The sequence below is a fragment of the Ambystoma mexicanum genome, chromosome 13, assembly GCF_040938575.1.
Source record: "Ambystoma mexicanum isolate Mex_15411 chromosome 13, UKY_AmexF1_1, whole genome shotgun sequence".
Classification (NCBI taxonomy): Eukaryota; Metazoa; Chordata; class Amphibia; order Caudata; family Ambystomatidae; genus Ambystoma; species Ambystoma mexicanum.
The window spans coordinates 396,065,810-396,083,190 of NC_090938.1; the positions used below are offsets into that span (position 1 = coordinate 396,065,810).

The 17,381-nt window shown below is 48.5% G+C and overlaps 1 protein-coding gene across 1 annotated transcript in view; it reads right to left on the reverse strand.

Moving 5' to 3' along the window:
* Positions 1–3,619: 3,619 nt before the first annotated feature.
* TM9SF1 (transmembrane 9 superfamily member 1) overlaps positions 3,620–17,381 on the reverse strand; it is a 557,591-nt gene continuing 543,829 nt past the window's right edge. Inside the window, exon 6 of the mRNA XM_069633965.1 lies at positions 3,620–6,190. Within this exon, the coding sequence (XP_069490066.1) occupies positions 5,797–6,190 (394 nt within the window). The 3' untranslated portion in view covers positions 3,620–5,796. The remainder of the gene's footprint in view (positions 6,191–17,381) is intronic.

The following is a 17,381-nucleotide window of genomic DNA, read 5'->3' on the forward strand; positions in this document are numbered from 1 at the left end:
CCCTGCACTGCTGGGGGTGATAGGGGACATGAGTGGGGGCCTGGTGGAGGCTGCCCCTGCACTGCTGGGGGGTGGGGGTGATAGGGGACATGAGTGGGGGCCTGTTGGAGGCTGCCCCTGGTGGCTGGGGGTGGTGGGAGACATGAGTGGGGGCCTGGTGGAGGCTGCCCCTGCACTGCTGGGGGGTGGGGGTGATAGGGGACATGAGTGGGGGCCTGGTGGAGGCTGCCCCTGCACTGCTGGGGGGTGGGGGTGATGGGAGACATGAGTGGGGGCCTGGTGGAGGCTGCCCCTGGTGGCTGGGGGGTGGGGGTGGTGGGAGACATGAGTGGGGGCATGGTGGAGGGTGCCCCTGGTGGCTGGGGGTGCAGGGAGACATGCGTTGGACATGAGTGAGGGCCTGGTGGAGGCTGCCCCTGCACTGCTGGGGGGTGGGGGTGATGGGAGACATGAGTGGGGGCCTGGTGGAGGCTGCCCCTGCACTGCTGGGGGTGATAGGGGACATGAGTGGGGGCCTGGTGGAGGCTGCCCCTGCACTGCTGGGGGGTGGGGGTGATAGGGGACATGAGTGGGGGCCTGTTGGAGGCTGCCCCTGGTGGCTGGGGGTGGTGGGAGACATGAGTGGGGGCCTGGTGGAGGCTGCCCCTGCACTGCTGGGGGTGGGGGTGATGGGAGACATGAGTGGGGGCCTGGTGGAGGCTGCCCCTGGTGGCTGGGGGGTGGGGTTGGTGGGAGACATGAGTGGGGGCCTGGTGGAGGCTGCCCCTGCACTGCTGGGGGGTGGGGGTGATGGGAGACATGGGTGGGGGCCTGGTGGAGGCTGCCCCTGGTGGCTGGGGGTGCAGGGGGACATGCGTTGGCGGGCAGTAGTGCAAGGTGACATGTGGGTTGGCTGGGGGGCATGGCCATGGTGGATGGGATGCCTGCAGGACATGTGCAGGGTAGGCCCCTGTGGTGTGGGCCACCTGCAGGGGCCGTGGAGGGTGTAGAGGGAACACCTGGGAGGACCCACACCTGCAATTCACGTGTGGTGCTCCCCGCGCACCCCTGTAATACACGTACCCTGATGGAATCGCGTGTGATACTTCCTGCGCACCCCTGAAATACACGTACCCTGATGGAATCGCATGTGATACTTCCCGCGCACCCCTGAAATACACGTACCCTGCTGATTTTGCGTGTGATACTTCCCGCGCACCCCTGGAATACACGTACCCTGATGGAATCGCGTGTGATACTTCCCGCGCACCCCTGAGATACATGTACCCTGCTGCTTTTGCGTGTGATACTTCCCGCGCACCCCTGGAATACACGTACCCTGCTGTTTTTGCGTGTGTTACTTCCCACGTACCCCTGATGTACACGTACCCAGGACAATCGCGTGTGGAACTTCCCGCGAACCACTGAAATACACGTTCCCCGCTTGGCGTTTGCTGTTTGCCAGCCCTGTGAACTGGTCCAGGGTTAGCGCAGCCCTTTGCGATGATTTGGGGATTTTGAAGGCTTTTCCTTGCGCGAGGGCGTTCTTGGGGGCGTAACTGGCACTGCTGCAGGGTCGTTGCGCCACTCGGCGCCACGGCTGGTTTCCGAGGCTAAAATCCATGAATACGCTTTGCGATGAAAAGGATTTTTTCGCACGCGGCTGGCGCAGTGTATCGCATGGGGATTTTTGTGCGAATTTCTATGAATTACCCTGTATGTCTCTTCAGGAGATGTCAGAAACTTAAAGATTCCATTAACACTCTACACTCCCCTTCACCTCCCTCCAATTTGTGTATGAACGTTGAAGGGAAGCGAGGCCTCGGGATTCACTCGCGATTCAGGGATTCCCCAGGGCCACGTTATCCCCCCCCCAACCCTTTAAAATGGGGGCTGAAGAAATCGTCCGCCGGTATTTTCCAGCCCAGGGCCTCACACTTTTCTGCACCTCACCTACAGACTATGCGCTGTGCTCACCTTCATTTTTCTGCGGTGGGCCGTGGGAAGTTTTGAGGGAGAAAAAAAGGAGAGGAGCGGAGCAAAAACTTGTGGGACCCTCATCTTGCTTCGGCAGCCTCCCCTTGGTGCTGCTGCCCCCTCTGCTGCTTCTCGACATTCCTCCAGCGTTGCCAGCCCTTCCGACTTCCTCTTGTGCCTTGCAGCCGTGAAAACGTGCTGCTGGCTTACAGTGGTCCACAACGTTGTGTCTGCTGCCTGCTGAAAATCCCACACAGGCCCCGAGAAGAGAGGCCTGCCTCAACGTCTTTGAAAAGCGATCACTCCACGGCTCCAGCATTGAAAGTCACACGGACATGTGACAGTACTCCTGATTGGAATAAAATACATTTAACATGCCACTATTGGATTACATCCACGTAGTACAACAGGAAGTAACACTTAGTGTGTTGGCAATTGTATGCCACAGCATTTCCAGTTGTCATGCCAACCACAAAGACTGCTTCTTGGCACCCCTTTCTTATCTGTAGCAATGGTGTTGCTGATGCACAAAAACCAAAAAGGAGAGAAGAAAAAAATGGGCATGAGCAGAGCAACACAAAGCTCTTTCCCAAGCAAAGAAAAAAACTGGGGGGACAAGGCAAGGGGAGGCACCGGGAGGGGGGTGCCTGTGCGCATTTATGCAATCAATTACATTTGAGGGAATGTTCTGCTTTGCATCAAGTTGCTTCTATCTTGTCTCTGTGAGCGGAAGTATGGAGGAAGAGGGACAGGATTTAGGAGTACAGGGATTATTTGTATATTGACCGGCCATTCAGAAAGTCTTAACAGATTTTATTGTTCAGTGGGTCACGAAGCCTAGCCTTCTCTACAGGGACATTTCCCATCATTCCTGCTCGCCATCTCTATGTTGTAAAATCACCATAAATATAATTTTATACAAAAATAGCCAACTGAAAAAATAACCATAATGTAACAAAAAGTGGGTTTTAAAGGAAAAGTAAATCTATTAAAAGGAAATGTAAACATTTTCATGCTGCACCAAACCACACTAAAATAACATAACAGGTTAATTCACCAGTTATGGCTGAATGAGTATCCATGTTATTTTTTCAGCCCCGGGCTTACTCCACCATGTCTCACAATATGATAACATGCATCACCTTTTGCCTGTCCTTCCTTGAAGCCCACCAACAGTCCTGACAGTGCACCTGCCACCTCATCTTAGTTCTACCATGTTTAGTGGACATTGTTACAGCTGTCTGAAATCAGGATGCAGCTATAAATTGCTAATTTTAATCTAGATTACACTTATTTTGGGCGTGAGTTTTTCAAAAAAGTATCCACTAAACTTACATACTTTGTGGTTTCCGACTTTTCACTAAATGTAGGTGCTTGTAGTTTTTAGTGGTAATATTGCTTTTATTTTTAATTCTGCAAAAAAGGTAGCAGGCGCTCCTCTCCAGAAAGAACATGGCATGATAACCTGTTCTGAGATGAGAGTTTGCAGCACACGCTTTTTGCTCTGGGAAATCTATGTGGCTTGTAGTGTAAGCTTTATCATCCTCTTTTATAACTCTGAAACATCTTCATATAGTGAATGTTTTGCCAACGCACACCCTGTGCCCCACCCAAACCAACCCATAAAGACATTTACACAGCTCAAATGAGCCCAAACAAAATGTAAAAACCAGATTTGTATTTTAATATTAAAGATAGATCATTTGAACTTGCAAAAATCAAAAAGTACCATAAGGAAAAAATCAAAAAGAAAAGAGAACTATGTATGTAATATATATATATGTATATGAGATAACATACACCAAACTAGATTAATCCAATTTAGGCAAAACCTTCGCTAATACAACTAAGATAATCAGGCAATGGAGTGACAAATAAGGCTGAGAACAGATGTCAAATGGCAAACCAAACACAAACTGGCAATAGCAAAAATACCCTTAACATCCCAACTGAAACATCTCCCAATATTCCCACAATTATACAACTACATTGTTTACTCCACTTCGGACCCAATGCTTTCTCTGCTCAATGAGTACATCTGCCAATACGTTCTGCAATGCAACATTTGTCTCTACACAATCCAAACATTTTCTTGTGTTCCAGTTTAAAGAACATGTTCTAATATTTTCCTTCTCAAATTAGAATGTTTTTCAACATTAAATATCACCAAATCAGAGCATTTTCTAATGTTACCCCTCACTAATTAGACCTTTCAATTGACCCGACTAGGACATCTTCCCATGTTTCCCTTCACCCACATAACTGAGCCCTTTTCCCGCATTTTCTCTTGCTTAACCAAAACCTCTTATCGTTTCACCTCCATGCACTGAGACTTTGGACACAGTTCCCTTATTGAACAACAACTTTGGCCAGGGCTTCTCCCCACTTAATATTTCAACAATCCCAATACACCGCTCACATTTGACCTTAATCGTGGGGAAAAAGCCGATCATTTACCCTTACAAAATTAATAAATTACAATTTCCCTTTCACACAAGTAATAGCTATAGTTTAAAGATTTGTCTGCACCATGAACCAAAATATTTTTCAACATGTCCACTCGCTGAAACAGAAATCATCATTAAGATTCTGCTCTTTCCATCCAAACTATTTTCACCTCTGCCAAATTTCAACTCGATACCAAACCTGTAAATGTGCACATACCGATATTAAAAAGAAATAACGTTTTGTTCCACCCAACAAGAGCACTTCTCACCCCCTTCCTACAAACAGAACACTATTTTAAGGCCCCATTACATGCTATTTGTCCACCCTCCCACCGAAGTTGCACAAAGACCAAAGGGCAGTCAAATGTGGTAGTTTGGCGTTAAGTCTCCAAAGCAAGCATAGGCACATAACTTGTAAAGATATGACAACATCACTGCACTGATCCTTCAAGCTGCAAAGATACAAAAGGAGACCCTTACAATCCAAGTGCCAAAAACTGTCAAGAGCAAAGGAGAAAGGGATTTTAAGTTTGATCAAGGTACAAGAGTAAGGAGCACAGTTCATGTGGGTGCTACTAGGATAATAGGCACAGGCCTGAGGATATCTTAACAGAATGAGACTAGAATATAGCCAGTGACATAGCAAGAGGGTTACCAAAATATAGCTCGGGCCAAAAGATATTTGAAGGGTGTCACCTGAATCAAGTCAGTGTAAGGAGGTAATATCAGGGAGTTACGAGGATATATCGGAGTAGTGACAATATTATGTTCTGATCAGGATATGGCGAGAGATGGGAAGGAGGCTCTTCAAGGTGTGATCAGAAGACAATCTGAGCAGGGGGAAATCTTATTAGGATGACAAAGGAAACAGCCAAAGGAGTGAGGTAATAATGTCTAGGAACAATGGTACAGTCAAGTGTGAGATGGTGATTAACTGATATCAGACTGCGACTGAATAATGGTCAATGGGATTGCATCAGAGTGAGGCTGCCAGGAAAGAGCGGTGCTGGAAAAGATCAAACATTCACAAATATTAAAAGTGCATCATTGGTAAACAACCCGACTCATGAGTCCCTGAGCCAAAAACAAGACTGTGAGTGGTTAGGTGGCTTCCTCACAGACTTTGCCCCATGCTGCTTTGTCCTTGCCCTCCCTCCTGCCAACCCCTGCAAATTAAGACAGAAATGGATGAATTTCATAAAGCGCATAAAACATTGATCAATGCAAAGCTAGAAAAGTAGGCCACAGTTTTGGTCCCATCCCGGTCCCATTATATACATTCTAAAAAGGTCTGTCCCCTGATGAAGAGACACTCTCTGGCTCCGTATCTCCACTTTGCACGACATGTGGCTGCTCAGGGCTCCTTTCCCCAACCAATGTGGTGAGTCAGCAATCAGTCCATTTTCAGGTTGACATAGATGTATCGAATGAACTTGAGGGAAGCCGCAAAGGAGACTGTGCCGAGCATTAGGAAGAAGACGTAAGCAGTTAGGAATGAATAACCAAAAAACTCCACGCTCTGCACTGCCCCAGACATGTTAGAGCGGCGGGAATAGTAGAAGATGGAGTAGAGGAAAATAAAGGCACCAGTAGAGCCTGTGCTGAGCACCGAACGCCACCACCATCGGTAGTCCTCACCAGACAGCTGGAAGTAGGTCAGAGCAATAGAAATGCAGGCTCCCACGCTCAGCAGGATGGCAAAGACAATGAAGAGAATGCCATAGAGTGTGTACTGTTCACGTCCCCACACAGTGGCAAAAATGTAGTAGAGCTCCACAGAAATGGCACTGCAGAGAGAAAAAAATACATTAGAAGGATATTGTTGATTAAACACCGCATAGGAACAACCAGCAGAGGGGAGTACAACCTCAATAGCACACAGAGACCAAACATGAGAATACATGAGGTAAACTAAAGATATAGAAGGACGGCAGTGACAAGCCTCGAATCTAGGTGTGCCTCCAGCTGTGGTGCAGAACTGCTTTCAAGTGCATTTTGGCTAAAATAGAATTGGTGTGCTACCAATTTGTTAATGATCTGTACAATCTGGGCATTTCCAGCGTGCTCACGGATTTCTGTCCGTTTGGCCGCCTGTTGTGATTCTACTGTTGCATAGTGCTTCTGACCACTCCCCCTCTGCTAACCTATGGCGCCACCTCCCCCTTTTGTCTCTGCCCCCATGGTGCTCGCCATCTCCCCTGTTTTCGAACTGCTTCTTCATCTCCTATCCTCCCCTCTCGCTCAGTCTGGAAGGAAGAAAGTAAAAAAGGCTCTCCTGTGTTCCAACCCTGGTCTGCCCATTGCCGACACATACATCAATGCTACCTCCAGACAGACTATCACTGACATTCTCTTTGCTGTTCCTCTTCTAGCCTATGGACCCCCCCAAACGGTCTCTGTCCTATCCCCTCTCTCCTCTCTCATCCTCACCACTTACTGGCAGGACCAGATGGGAAGTGCTCTTGGCTCACTTCGCATCTTCCAAATGCACCATTAAATTCTATCATAATGGCACCATCATGGCCCAGGGCTCTCAGCCTAACCTCTGCCTCCTTGACATGAGTCACTTCTACCCCTCCTTCCCCATCCCTCCTCACCCCACCGCCCCAGTGGTGGCCTCCCCACCCCTGTGCCCCCCCACGCAAATCTTTTAAAGGAGGAAACCAGCTACACTTAGCTACCCCCAATTCTCGCTCTGCTATCAAATATTCCTCTGCCATCTGTCACCTCCTTGAAGACCTGGACCTTGATGTCTTTGCTCTCACTGAAACGTGGTTCAAGGCCAGCTCTGTCACTGCTTTTGACACTCTTCTCCCTGAGGGCTACAAAATCCTGTCCAATCCTAGGACCTCCCGGCCTGGTGGTGGAGTGGCCCTGATCTTCCATGAGTGGGTTTCTGCCTCCATCAACCCGACTCAAACCTACTCATCCTTTGAAAGCCTCATCTGCAGGCTGTCTCACCGACTTTCTCTCTTACTCTCGCTACCATCTCCAGACCCCCCTGCCCATCTTCCCTATTCATCAACGAATGGGCTGACTTGTCCTCCTCTTTTCTTGCCTCCTCCCCCAATCTTATCTTCCTTGGGGACTTCAACATCCATCTCGACTCTATTGATGTGGCCATTGTTCTCATCTGCGACCTATGTGACAATCTTTCGCTTTCTATCCTTCCCTCTGGCCCAAACCACTCTGCCTGACACACCCTGGATGCCCTCATCTCAACAGACATCCCTCTCTCTAACCCCCTCACTACCCCTCTCTCCTGGTCTGACCACTCTCTCCTCTCTTCCCACCTTGATCTACCCTATCTGCCGACACCTCCACCTGCAATGCCAGTCTCCTTCTCTGTCATTTGACCAATGAAGCGTGTGTAAGTTGCTGCATTTGCCTCTTCCTTCATCACTCCTCCGCCCCTTCATTAGAGTCTCCTTCTGACTCTGTTCTAGCTAATCTCCATCTCTCTCCATCTATAAAACCCTGGACATCCTTGCCCCCGTCATGAGGATCCTCATGAAGCCTGCCTCCAAATGCAACTCTTGGTATGATTCCGACTTGGCCACTTCGAAATGCATGTGCAAAGCTGCAGAGCAGAAGTGGCAGGCATCTAGCTCACCCTCTGACAAACTGGCCTGCCGCCTACTCCAAAGGAAATACCGTCTCTCCTTCTGCTCCAAGAAGAGGGCTCATGTCCAAAGCCTGCATCTCTGGAGCCACCAATAACACAGCTGAACTCTTTAAAATCTGCAAGGAACTTGCCAACCCTACTACAGTCTCCTCCTCCCTCCCAGGCCTTCTGCTCTGCACTGGCCGCCCACTTTTTCTCCCAAACTCTAGACATCCTGTCCTCTCCATCACCTGCTCCACCCCACAACCTCCCTTCTCCCACCTCCTTTGCCCCTCTTATTCTCCTCTTTCTCTCCCACCACACCAGATGAGATCTCTAGAGTTGCCTGCTCTATGAAAGTCTCCTATAAACAGGTGCTCCCCTGCTCCTCCAGAACCATCAAGGACAACATCACCTCTCTCGCTACAGCCTTGGCTGACATCTGCAACCACCCATTTGCCACTGGCTACTTCCCTCAACCCTTCAAGCACTCTCTTGTTTACAGTCTCCTAAAAAAGCCATCTGCTGACCCTTCTTGCCCGGCTAACTATCACCCTATCTCTATCACTCCTTTTCTGGGCAAACTCATGGAGAAGTTGGACATCCTCAAACTGACCCTTCACATCGAAATGACCGGCTGCATCCATGACCACTAATCCGGTGTTAGGGCTGCCAGAGGCACGGAAACTGCTCTCATGAACACCCATTAAAACCTACTCTCTAACCTGGAATCTAAATCTCCCTCTGTTCTGATTCTCCTCTATCTCTCTTCTGCTTTTGACATAGTTAACCACTCCATCCTTATAAATCATCTGTGTGATACCCTTGGCATCACGGAATGGGCACTGGCATGGCTGACCTCCTTCCTTTCAAACAGACCTTCCCAAGTCCAAATTGGCCCTTTTCTCTCCTCCACCTCTCTCTACTAGTGCTGCCCTCACGTCTCTATCCTATCGCCCTGGCTCTTCAACATCTACCTGACCCCTCTGGCCCACCTGATCTCCACTCATTTCTAGTGTTACGCAGATGACACACAGCTCTCTTTTAAGCTGCCTTCCTTTACCACCCCCCCCTTCCTCCTCCCTCAGACCTGACTGCCTCACTGCTATTCAGGCATGGTGCTCTGCCAATTATATGCCTTAATGCCAGTAAGACAGTGATCCTTCTCATTGGGACACCTGCTCCTTGCCCCCCATACTTCTCTCTGGCCTGACTCCCTGGGTCCTCTCCCCTCACCCACTGGTGAGGCAAAAAGCCTTATGATCATCTTTGACTCCTCTTTCTCTTTCTCGCCACACATCACAAACCTTGCCAAGAAGGCCAACTTTCAGCTGCACCTCCTCAGGGGCAGTTTACCTTTCCTCACCTTCCCCCAGAAGCTCAAAGTCTCCAGAGCCCTGGTTCTCTCTAGGATGGACTACTGAAACAGCCTTTTCCTCAATCTGCCTGTCTCCTCCCTTTACCCCCTTCAACTAATCCAGAATAATGGCAAGACTTATCCTTGGCTTCAAGCCCAGGGACTGCATCTCTCCATCCCTACAATTTCTTCACTGGCTCCCGGTGACCGCAAGGATAAAATCCAAGACCCTTTGCATCATCCACAAGGCTGTCTGGGGCCCGGGACCTCTCTACATCTAGCTCTCTCTTCCTAAATACCTCTCGGCCAGGGACCTTCAGTCCTCCGGCTCCAACGCTCTGCAGGTCAAACGTTTCTCCAAGCAGAGAGTGGGAGATATATCCCTTTACTCGGCTGGTTCCTCCCTCTGGAATGGCTTCCCCACCCCCACAAACTTGAGCCGGGTCTTAAGTTCCAGAAACTTCTCAAGACTTTCGTTTTCTCCTCTTCCTCCACTCTCCCCCTCCTGTGCTAAATCTTCCTCTACTGATGCGACTGGGGCCTGGTCCCTTAAGTGTCAGACAGGGGCCAGACCACCCCTCTAGCGGTCCCCCCAGCATCCCGTGCCAGCACTTGCCCTCAGGCTCCCTTTCTTGGACCAGCCCAACTTGGTCCTCCCTGTCCGCCGCACTCATCCTCCCTTCCCCTCCTCTTCCCCTGGCACCTGTCGCCTTGGCCGTCTAGCACCTGCCCTACCACACCCTTGTGGGCACCACACATCTACCCCCTCGCCCCCCGCACTTACCACCTTGTCATGTACTTGCACGATAGGATTGTCACAAGACTAATGTGACCGTTTTTGTTGTTCTACTTTTTTCCTATGTTCCAAATCGCCCCCACCCCCATCTTGTCTTGTAGCGCCTGGAAAACACTTGTGTATAGGCACCATACAAATTTCCAATAAATAATATAAATAAACCTGGACAAAATAGATGTAATGCGAAGAAAAACCAGAAATGGGGAAGGAAATCCACAACATACAGGGGCTGAACAGGATATGCTATGGCACATGAATAAACAAGAGCGAATAGTAGGGGAGTAACCATAGGTAGATGGGAAAAGGACAACAATGGTACATTAATACACAACAGATTAAGATATGAAGAGAAACCAAAAAAAATAATAAGAAAGAATGGAAAAATACATCGATCACACAGTATGACCATAAAGGAGAGGATATGGAAAGGCACTGGAGAGAGGTGAAGGAAGGACATCATCGGCATATGAGGGCTCTACAATTGGGGATCCATAAAACGAGAGGACATCTAATTATACAATACACAATGAAGAGAGAAAACAGTGATGATAGAAGGCTCCTTACTTTTTGTGTCTGTTTAATGCCATCGCCACCACCAACTTGGTTTCCAAATCTTGAACTGTATCAGAAATGATCCCCCTTTATAAAAAAAGGTGGGTGGGAAAACCCTGAAAACTACTGCCCAATTTCGCTCCTGGACATGATAGGAAACATTTTTGCAAGGGCGTCTAAAAACCTGGTTGACTGATAAATTACTAATAAACCACCTTCAAGCAGGGTTTCACTTCAGGTCGTTTTTTTATTAATTGGAAAATATGTTACGCTCAGGAAAATGAACATGTAAGTTGCATTTATAGACCACCACACAGACCTCACTGTTATCCCACGAACAAAGCTCTGGAATTTTCTATATCAACTAGGAATACCTCATGATCTTTTATCTTCAATTCTATTACTCTACAATGACAACAAAGCTGTAATAAGATGGGGGCTGGCTGGGGAGAGCACAGACCCCTATAAGGTGCAGAAAGGTCTCCGTCTGGTTTGCGTGTTGGACCCAAAGCTATTTTCCTTGTACAATGGTATCATTGATAAACTTCTAGCAGTTCACAGATTCCCTAACCCTTGCTTTAGGGAAATGCCCATTGCTGTTATACACAGACGACGCTAGACTTGTTTCATTAACGTCTGCTGGCCTAAAAAGACAGTTGATATGCTTTGAAATGTTTTGTGACAGCAGAGGTTTAGATATCAATTACAAGAAGATGAAGCAAAAAGAAAGCTGCTTACTGGTCCACTCGAGGGGGGAGGTTGTACCATTGAACAGGTGAAATCATTTGATTACCTAGGCTTCACAGATACCAAATGGCAAAATCAGGCACTGTCCTATCTAGGTATTCTGGGGCCATTGCGAACTTTGCGCATAAATACGGCAATGGGGTCATAAAACCGGCCTTGGAGACCTACGAATTACAAGCGAACAAGTATCCTTGTACAGGGCTGATATCTGAGCCTACAGGAAGTGTAGAAACCTTTGTGTTACTGAAAATAAATTCTTAAAATGAATGCTAGGGTTGCCTCACAGAACACCAGCAGTTCTGTTACATGAAGAACTTTATCTTCAAAACTGTGATGTTCAGACCTTTGTCTTAATGGTTGAGACTATATAGTGTTCCAGATCTGAGCATGTTAAGGTAATCAGCTCTTGATGTGCTCAACCAAGAAGGGGCACTTCGCTACCTTGGCTTCAACATGTCAAAACATCTTGCGTGTGGGTGTGATGACCTTTAGACCCATCCCACAAGGATAAAGGGACAATAATGCTTCTCATAATATGCATATTGGGTTAATAAAGTTACTCCAGGGTTTTTGATTGATTGATATTTTATTTCTATTGCGCTCGTACACAAGTGTTTCAGAGCGCGACAAGGCAAGGGAGGGGAACAGGGGAGAATAAAACAGCGATCTTACTAGGCCCAGTGACATTGAGAACAGCAAGTGCATGGGAGAGTGGGAGGGGAAAAGTGCATGGAAGGGGGGAGAGGAGGAAAGTGCGAAGCAGAGGAGAAATGGATAAATAACAATAAATAAATAAAGACAACAAACAGTGGTAATGCAGCCAGCAATTTGCAAGTGCTAGGTTTAAGGCAGCAGACAGGGTAAGTCTGATAAGTGCAGGAAGAAAAAGGGGGGGCTGTATGGGTACAGATACAGACCCCAGTGCAAGGGGTGGCCCGGAGGCAGTGCTGGAGGGTGGCAGGATGAGAAGATACCTGGGACCAAAAGACAGAGGGTGGCCAGGTGCACAGTGCCAAGAGAGAACAGATCAGCAGGGGAGAGGGGGGGCGAAGGCAGAAGAAAAGAGGAAGGTCTTGAGGTGCTTCCGGAACCGGAGATGGTAGTCCTCAAGTTTTAAAGTGGCAGGGAGGCTACAAGAGCTACCTGGATATACTGAAGCCCAAACATACGCTGTCTCTTTATATCATGCTCAGGTTTGGCATCCTACCAGTTGGCCCAGCTACTTAACAAATGGGGCAGTAGTAGATCAAATAAGTATCTGCATTGTAGGATCAGGGTTGAGTCGATTTGGCATGCCCACTTCATGCACATTATTGAAGACTGCACCTAAGAAATAGGTTATTTCTGAAAGGAATAGGAGCAATAGCAGAAGCTATTCTCTTTTGCAATAATACAAGCAATATGTCTCTTTATTTGCAAAACCAAGATATGTCTACTGTGCTTGTCTAAGGAGCAGTGCAATGCTATAGTAAGCTCCTTGAAAAGAACCAATCTTTGGGGGGGTACTGTTGCGCGGCTGGAAAATGGCAGCTGCCTGAGAAGGCTCAAACAGAGGCCACACAAATCCTGCCGTTATCCTGCTTTCTGGACTCTATCTACACCCCAGCTATAGTGGACTGGACATCTGAGGGCATTTGACAATAATCAGTGTGGTCCCAGCATCTCTGTGACCCTGCTTCTGCAAAGGCAATACCAGATCTGCATTGGAGCACAACCACAGGATACCCTGAGCCAGGTACATGCCTCCACCATACCCAGTGACTCCGGCCCGGATTACAGCGGGCCTCTGCGAATTTCAGCCTCACCTAGCCCGTCACATGGCCCTATATGAGCGGTAGTGTAGTGGTGGTGGTGCTGCTCCCCCCCCCGTTCTGATACCTACATACACCATACAGAGGATGGGAGGGCCCCTTGAGAGCACATTGATCTCTGGAGCTGGAATCTGTCGTGGAGACCATAAATAGCAGTACACCCGGCCTCCCCGCTATTCTATTGTATTGCGGTGCCCGTGCCATCTCAACTTTCTTCCTGTCGGGGAGCCAGAGACCACACCAATTTCAACCTCTGATCGCTGCCTCCCGCTGACAGCTCCGGATGGGAGGAGGGGCCCTGAGCCTCCCTGTCCCCCGGTTGGCTGTGGTGACCGGACTTCTTGAACGTCTTGCACCCCCCCCCCCTCTGCCCCATAAGAGGGGCCCCCAACTCTTACACCGGAAGCAAAGCAGACCCCTGTCCTGCTGCCCGCTCTCCCGTGAGGGGGGGACCATCCAGCTGTGTATTCTGGGTAATCGTGTGATTTGGGCAGCACCAACGAGAATACAAGTGAGTACATAGGAGTTAGGGGAGGTTGGTGTGCTCACTACGTTGGAAACTTCCTTAAGACAGCACGCATTTACCCCCCTGTAACACCTCCTTTCTGCTTGAATACCCTGTGTGTGGGAATGCGCAGTCCTCTGGTGACACCTTGAATAGCGGCCTCACCCAGCCCAACTCACGGCCCCATATACAAAGGATAGCCAAGACTGTGTTCCCTCTGGGGCCCACAATATCGTTCTCAGGTCAGCATACACCAAACGGCGGACAGAGGAACCCCCTGAGAGAGTAGTGCTTTCCGGCACAAGAACCTGTTGTGGAGCCCATAAGTGACACTACATCCTGTCGCCCTACTATGGGCAACTATAAACGACAAGCAAAAATAGATCAATTTGCCAGCTATCGGGACAGAGATATCCTACTTCAGGCTGCCAGAGAAAAGAAGTATCTACGATGGGGTTTGGCGACCATTTGTCTTTTTCCGGACTTTAGCCCGCAAGTACAAGACCAACGAAAAACATTTCAAGCAGTGAAAAATATCCTGAGAAGAAAGGAAATCCACTACTCCATGCTATTCCCAGCCAAGCTTAGGGTAGTGCACGATGGCAGAGTATCCTTTTTTATGTCCCCGGAGACCGCGGAATGTTTTGCAATGGACATCCCTTACCAGAGGGGGTCACCCAGTAGGTCGCCATAAAGACCTCTCCAGCTTGAAATATCCTGAAATGCCCTTACCTCTACGGCACTCTATTCACAGGTGTAAACATGTTCTTAAGCAAAGGAAGCACGGTACAAAAGTCCCACCAACAAGTGGTAATAAAGCAATCTATATATTAATAGGCCTCTGTCACATGGAGCAATTCCAGCCGCTGCTATCTCCCTGTGCCCAGAGGCATAGAACTCACTGTTTGGGGTTATTTTTTGGGGAGGAGAGAGTGGGGGGTGGGGATTGAGGGGCCGGTAAGTTTCTGTTCCTGGCGTGGGAGGCTGGTGGCTGGGAATGGGCTTTATGTTCGCAAGTTGAATCTGCTTCTTTTTCAGGTTGGGGGGATACAATGTGTCAAAGGACTGTACATGCAAATACAGTGAGCTCCCATGTTGGAAAAAGGTCCATGTCGCGTTTAAATAATTCCCAATGAGCTCCCTGGGTTCTGCTCAAACACCAGCTGGAAGTGCACGACAACCCGCAACATGGGAACCCCTGACAATGCACAAAGGACTAACATGAACATAACATTGTTAACATGGAATATACGTGGTTTCAAATGTCCGGGAACATCAGAAGACTTGAGGCTCATAGTAGGGTTCAACAACAGTTCTTCATTTTTACAAATCACGGAACGGGTTGGAGCAAATGTGAAGACTAAAGTAGAATACATCTCCATAAACACAGTGAGGGCAGAAAACATTTAAAGGAAGGGAATGTACACAAAGTACAGGCCAGTCTTGTTAGAGTATTCACCCCGGGGCAAAGTTCAACAAATGTTCTTAGGAAAAGGGTTCACAAAACAAAGTAACTCACTCTCTGATAGCTCTCCAAACACAAGGACTACTTGTTAAAGAGAACAATGCAGATGGTGTCAGGTGGTAGTTTATTTCTTCTCAGTCCATCTCAGTGGATTTTCAGCCCATTCCCAAGCCCCTTGCCAAGGGCAATTTATCGGGATAATCCTCCTGCTTAAGGGTTTGATTTACCTTGATCTTTCACTCATCCCAGGTACGCAAGTGGGCCTGCGGGTCACCGGCTGCCGAGTGTCTTTTCTATAGTGTTATTGGTGGACTTGCCAATTACACAAGTCTGGAGTGTAGCTCACGGCTAGTCCATTTTGATTTCTCTTTTGTCCATGCTGGAGGTCTTTTAGGTTTCCAACCTACCAACGTTTGAGCACAGGCCTACTGGCAACTTCACCTTTCTTGGCTGTGATCCCTTGGGTGCTTACCAGCTCATAACCCTCTATCTCCACCGCTTGCCAATCACCACCGCTCCTTGCTTTTGACCCTCTTGGCTTGGCAATTGCATGCGCTTGGGTCAGGGCCAATCTGTCCCCTTTGCCTCTCTTAGTTTGACCAATGCTTGTTCTTTGCTGGATATCCATTTGCCCACTTATTTCTCTTCCTTTGTAACCTTTCTTCCTCCTACACTATTCCTCATACAGCACCACCCTCTCCCTGCCAAAAATGTTCTGAGTTTTCATTTTCCATCTTTCCTCGAACCTTCTCTTTCGATCCAAAAACAGCATTTTATGCATAACAAGTCTCTCTACCTCTTCCTTGATATTTTTCTATTATCTTTAAAATGTTACCACACCAACCTTCCCTCATAATATTTCCTCCAACCCCCTTAAGTATATCTTCATGGCATAACGCCCTCTCCTTGTTCTCTTCTCTGCTCCGTGTTCTGATTGTCTCCAAATGTCCTCAATGAGGAAATGGGGCTATTTATATACCTTGCAGCCCCAGTTTCTGCTGCCCAAATGGTTGCAGCAGTTAGATGGCTTCTTGCCATAGTCTGATTGGGCCTGAGGCTTTGCAGCTCAGCACTCTGGGGGGAAAATCTTTAAAAATGTAGGCAGCCATTTCAGAATTGGACCATGTGGCTGGTGTGAGAAACCTGAAGGTGTCTCACTTACTAGTCCCTGGGGATCTGTCATCCAGGTGGCCAGGACACAGCCATCGCTATTGGATCCAGTTCTCGGGGTGGACCAGTGGGGGAGGATCACCTGGATGAGGGGTCTTCGGGGAGTGGAAGTGGGACACCGAAGGGTGAGACGCGGTTTCCCTTTCCTTATGATACCTTTTTCCATCCTACTTCGTAGGATATCTCGAAACTCTACCCCCCTGCCCTTTTCCAACACAAACACTTTCCTACACTGTGACAAACAACGGACTAACAAGATCCGTTTACATAACATGTCCCAACACAAAGGTCAGGCAGAGTCGGGCAATTGCCGATAATTACACACACCTGACTACCTTTTCTCTTCGCCACAGGGATAAAAGGCGGAGCACAAGAGCACACTTCGAGCAAGGCTGAACGCATAAGGAAGCAGCTATTCCAGACTGGCAGTTCAAACGGAGGAGAAAGGCGGCGAGACCTGAAAGGACGATGAGGAGGGAATTGCCCTTGCCCTTTTCAACTCAGCCCCGCAAAACCTCTGAAAGGAGAATCATAAGACCGGGAAGTCCAAATGCCGTATGGTGTGACAGCTGTCAACGGTGCATGGGGCCCTCCCGGTGCGGTCATTGACTCCTGAGGCAAGAAACTCCAACAGGTCAGCAAAGCCGGTGAGTCACAGAGAACCGATAGGAAACCAAACTGTGCTGGGACCAAGGTTGCAGGCAGCAACATTGTTTGAACAACGAACTTGTGTATTTGAACTTTAAAGAAACTCCAGTGAAGGTCCAGTGGCAGAGTGGTCCGGTGCTGCATGGGCGCTCATTTGACGGACTCTTACTGGAACCTTTTTGTTGTGTTGAAACTACAAGAACCAAGAGGCCTTGGGGGAAGGCCGGCGTGAGGTGTCAAGGTGGTCATACAAGGGTTAAGCAAAACCACTTGTACACTCTAAAGTCTGATACGTGGAGGAATGCAAAGTGAGTTATGTCCAT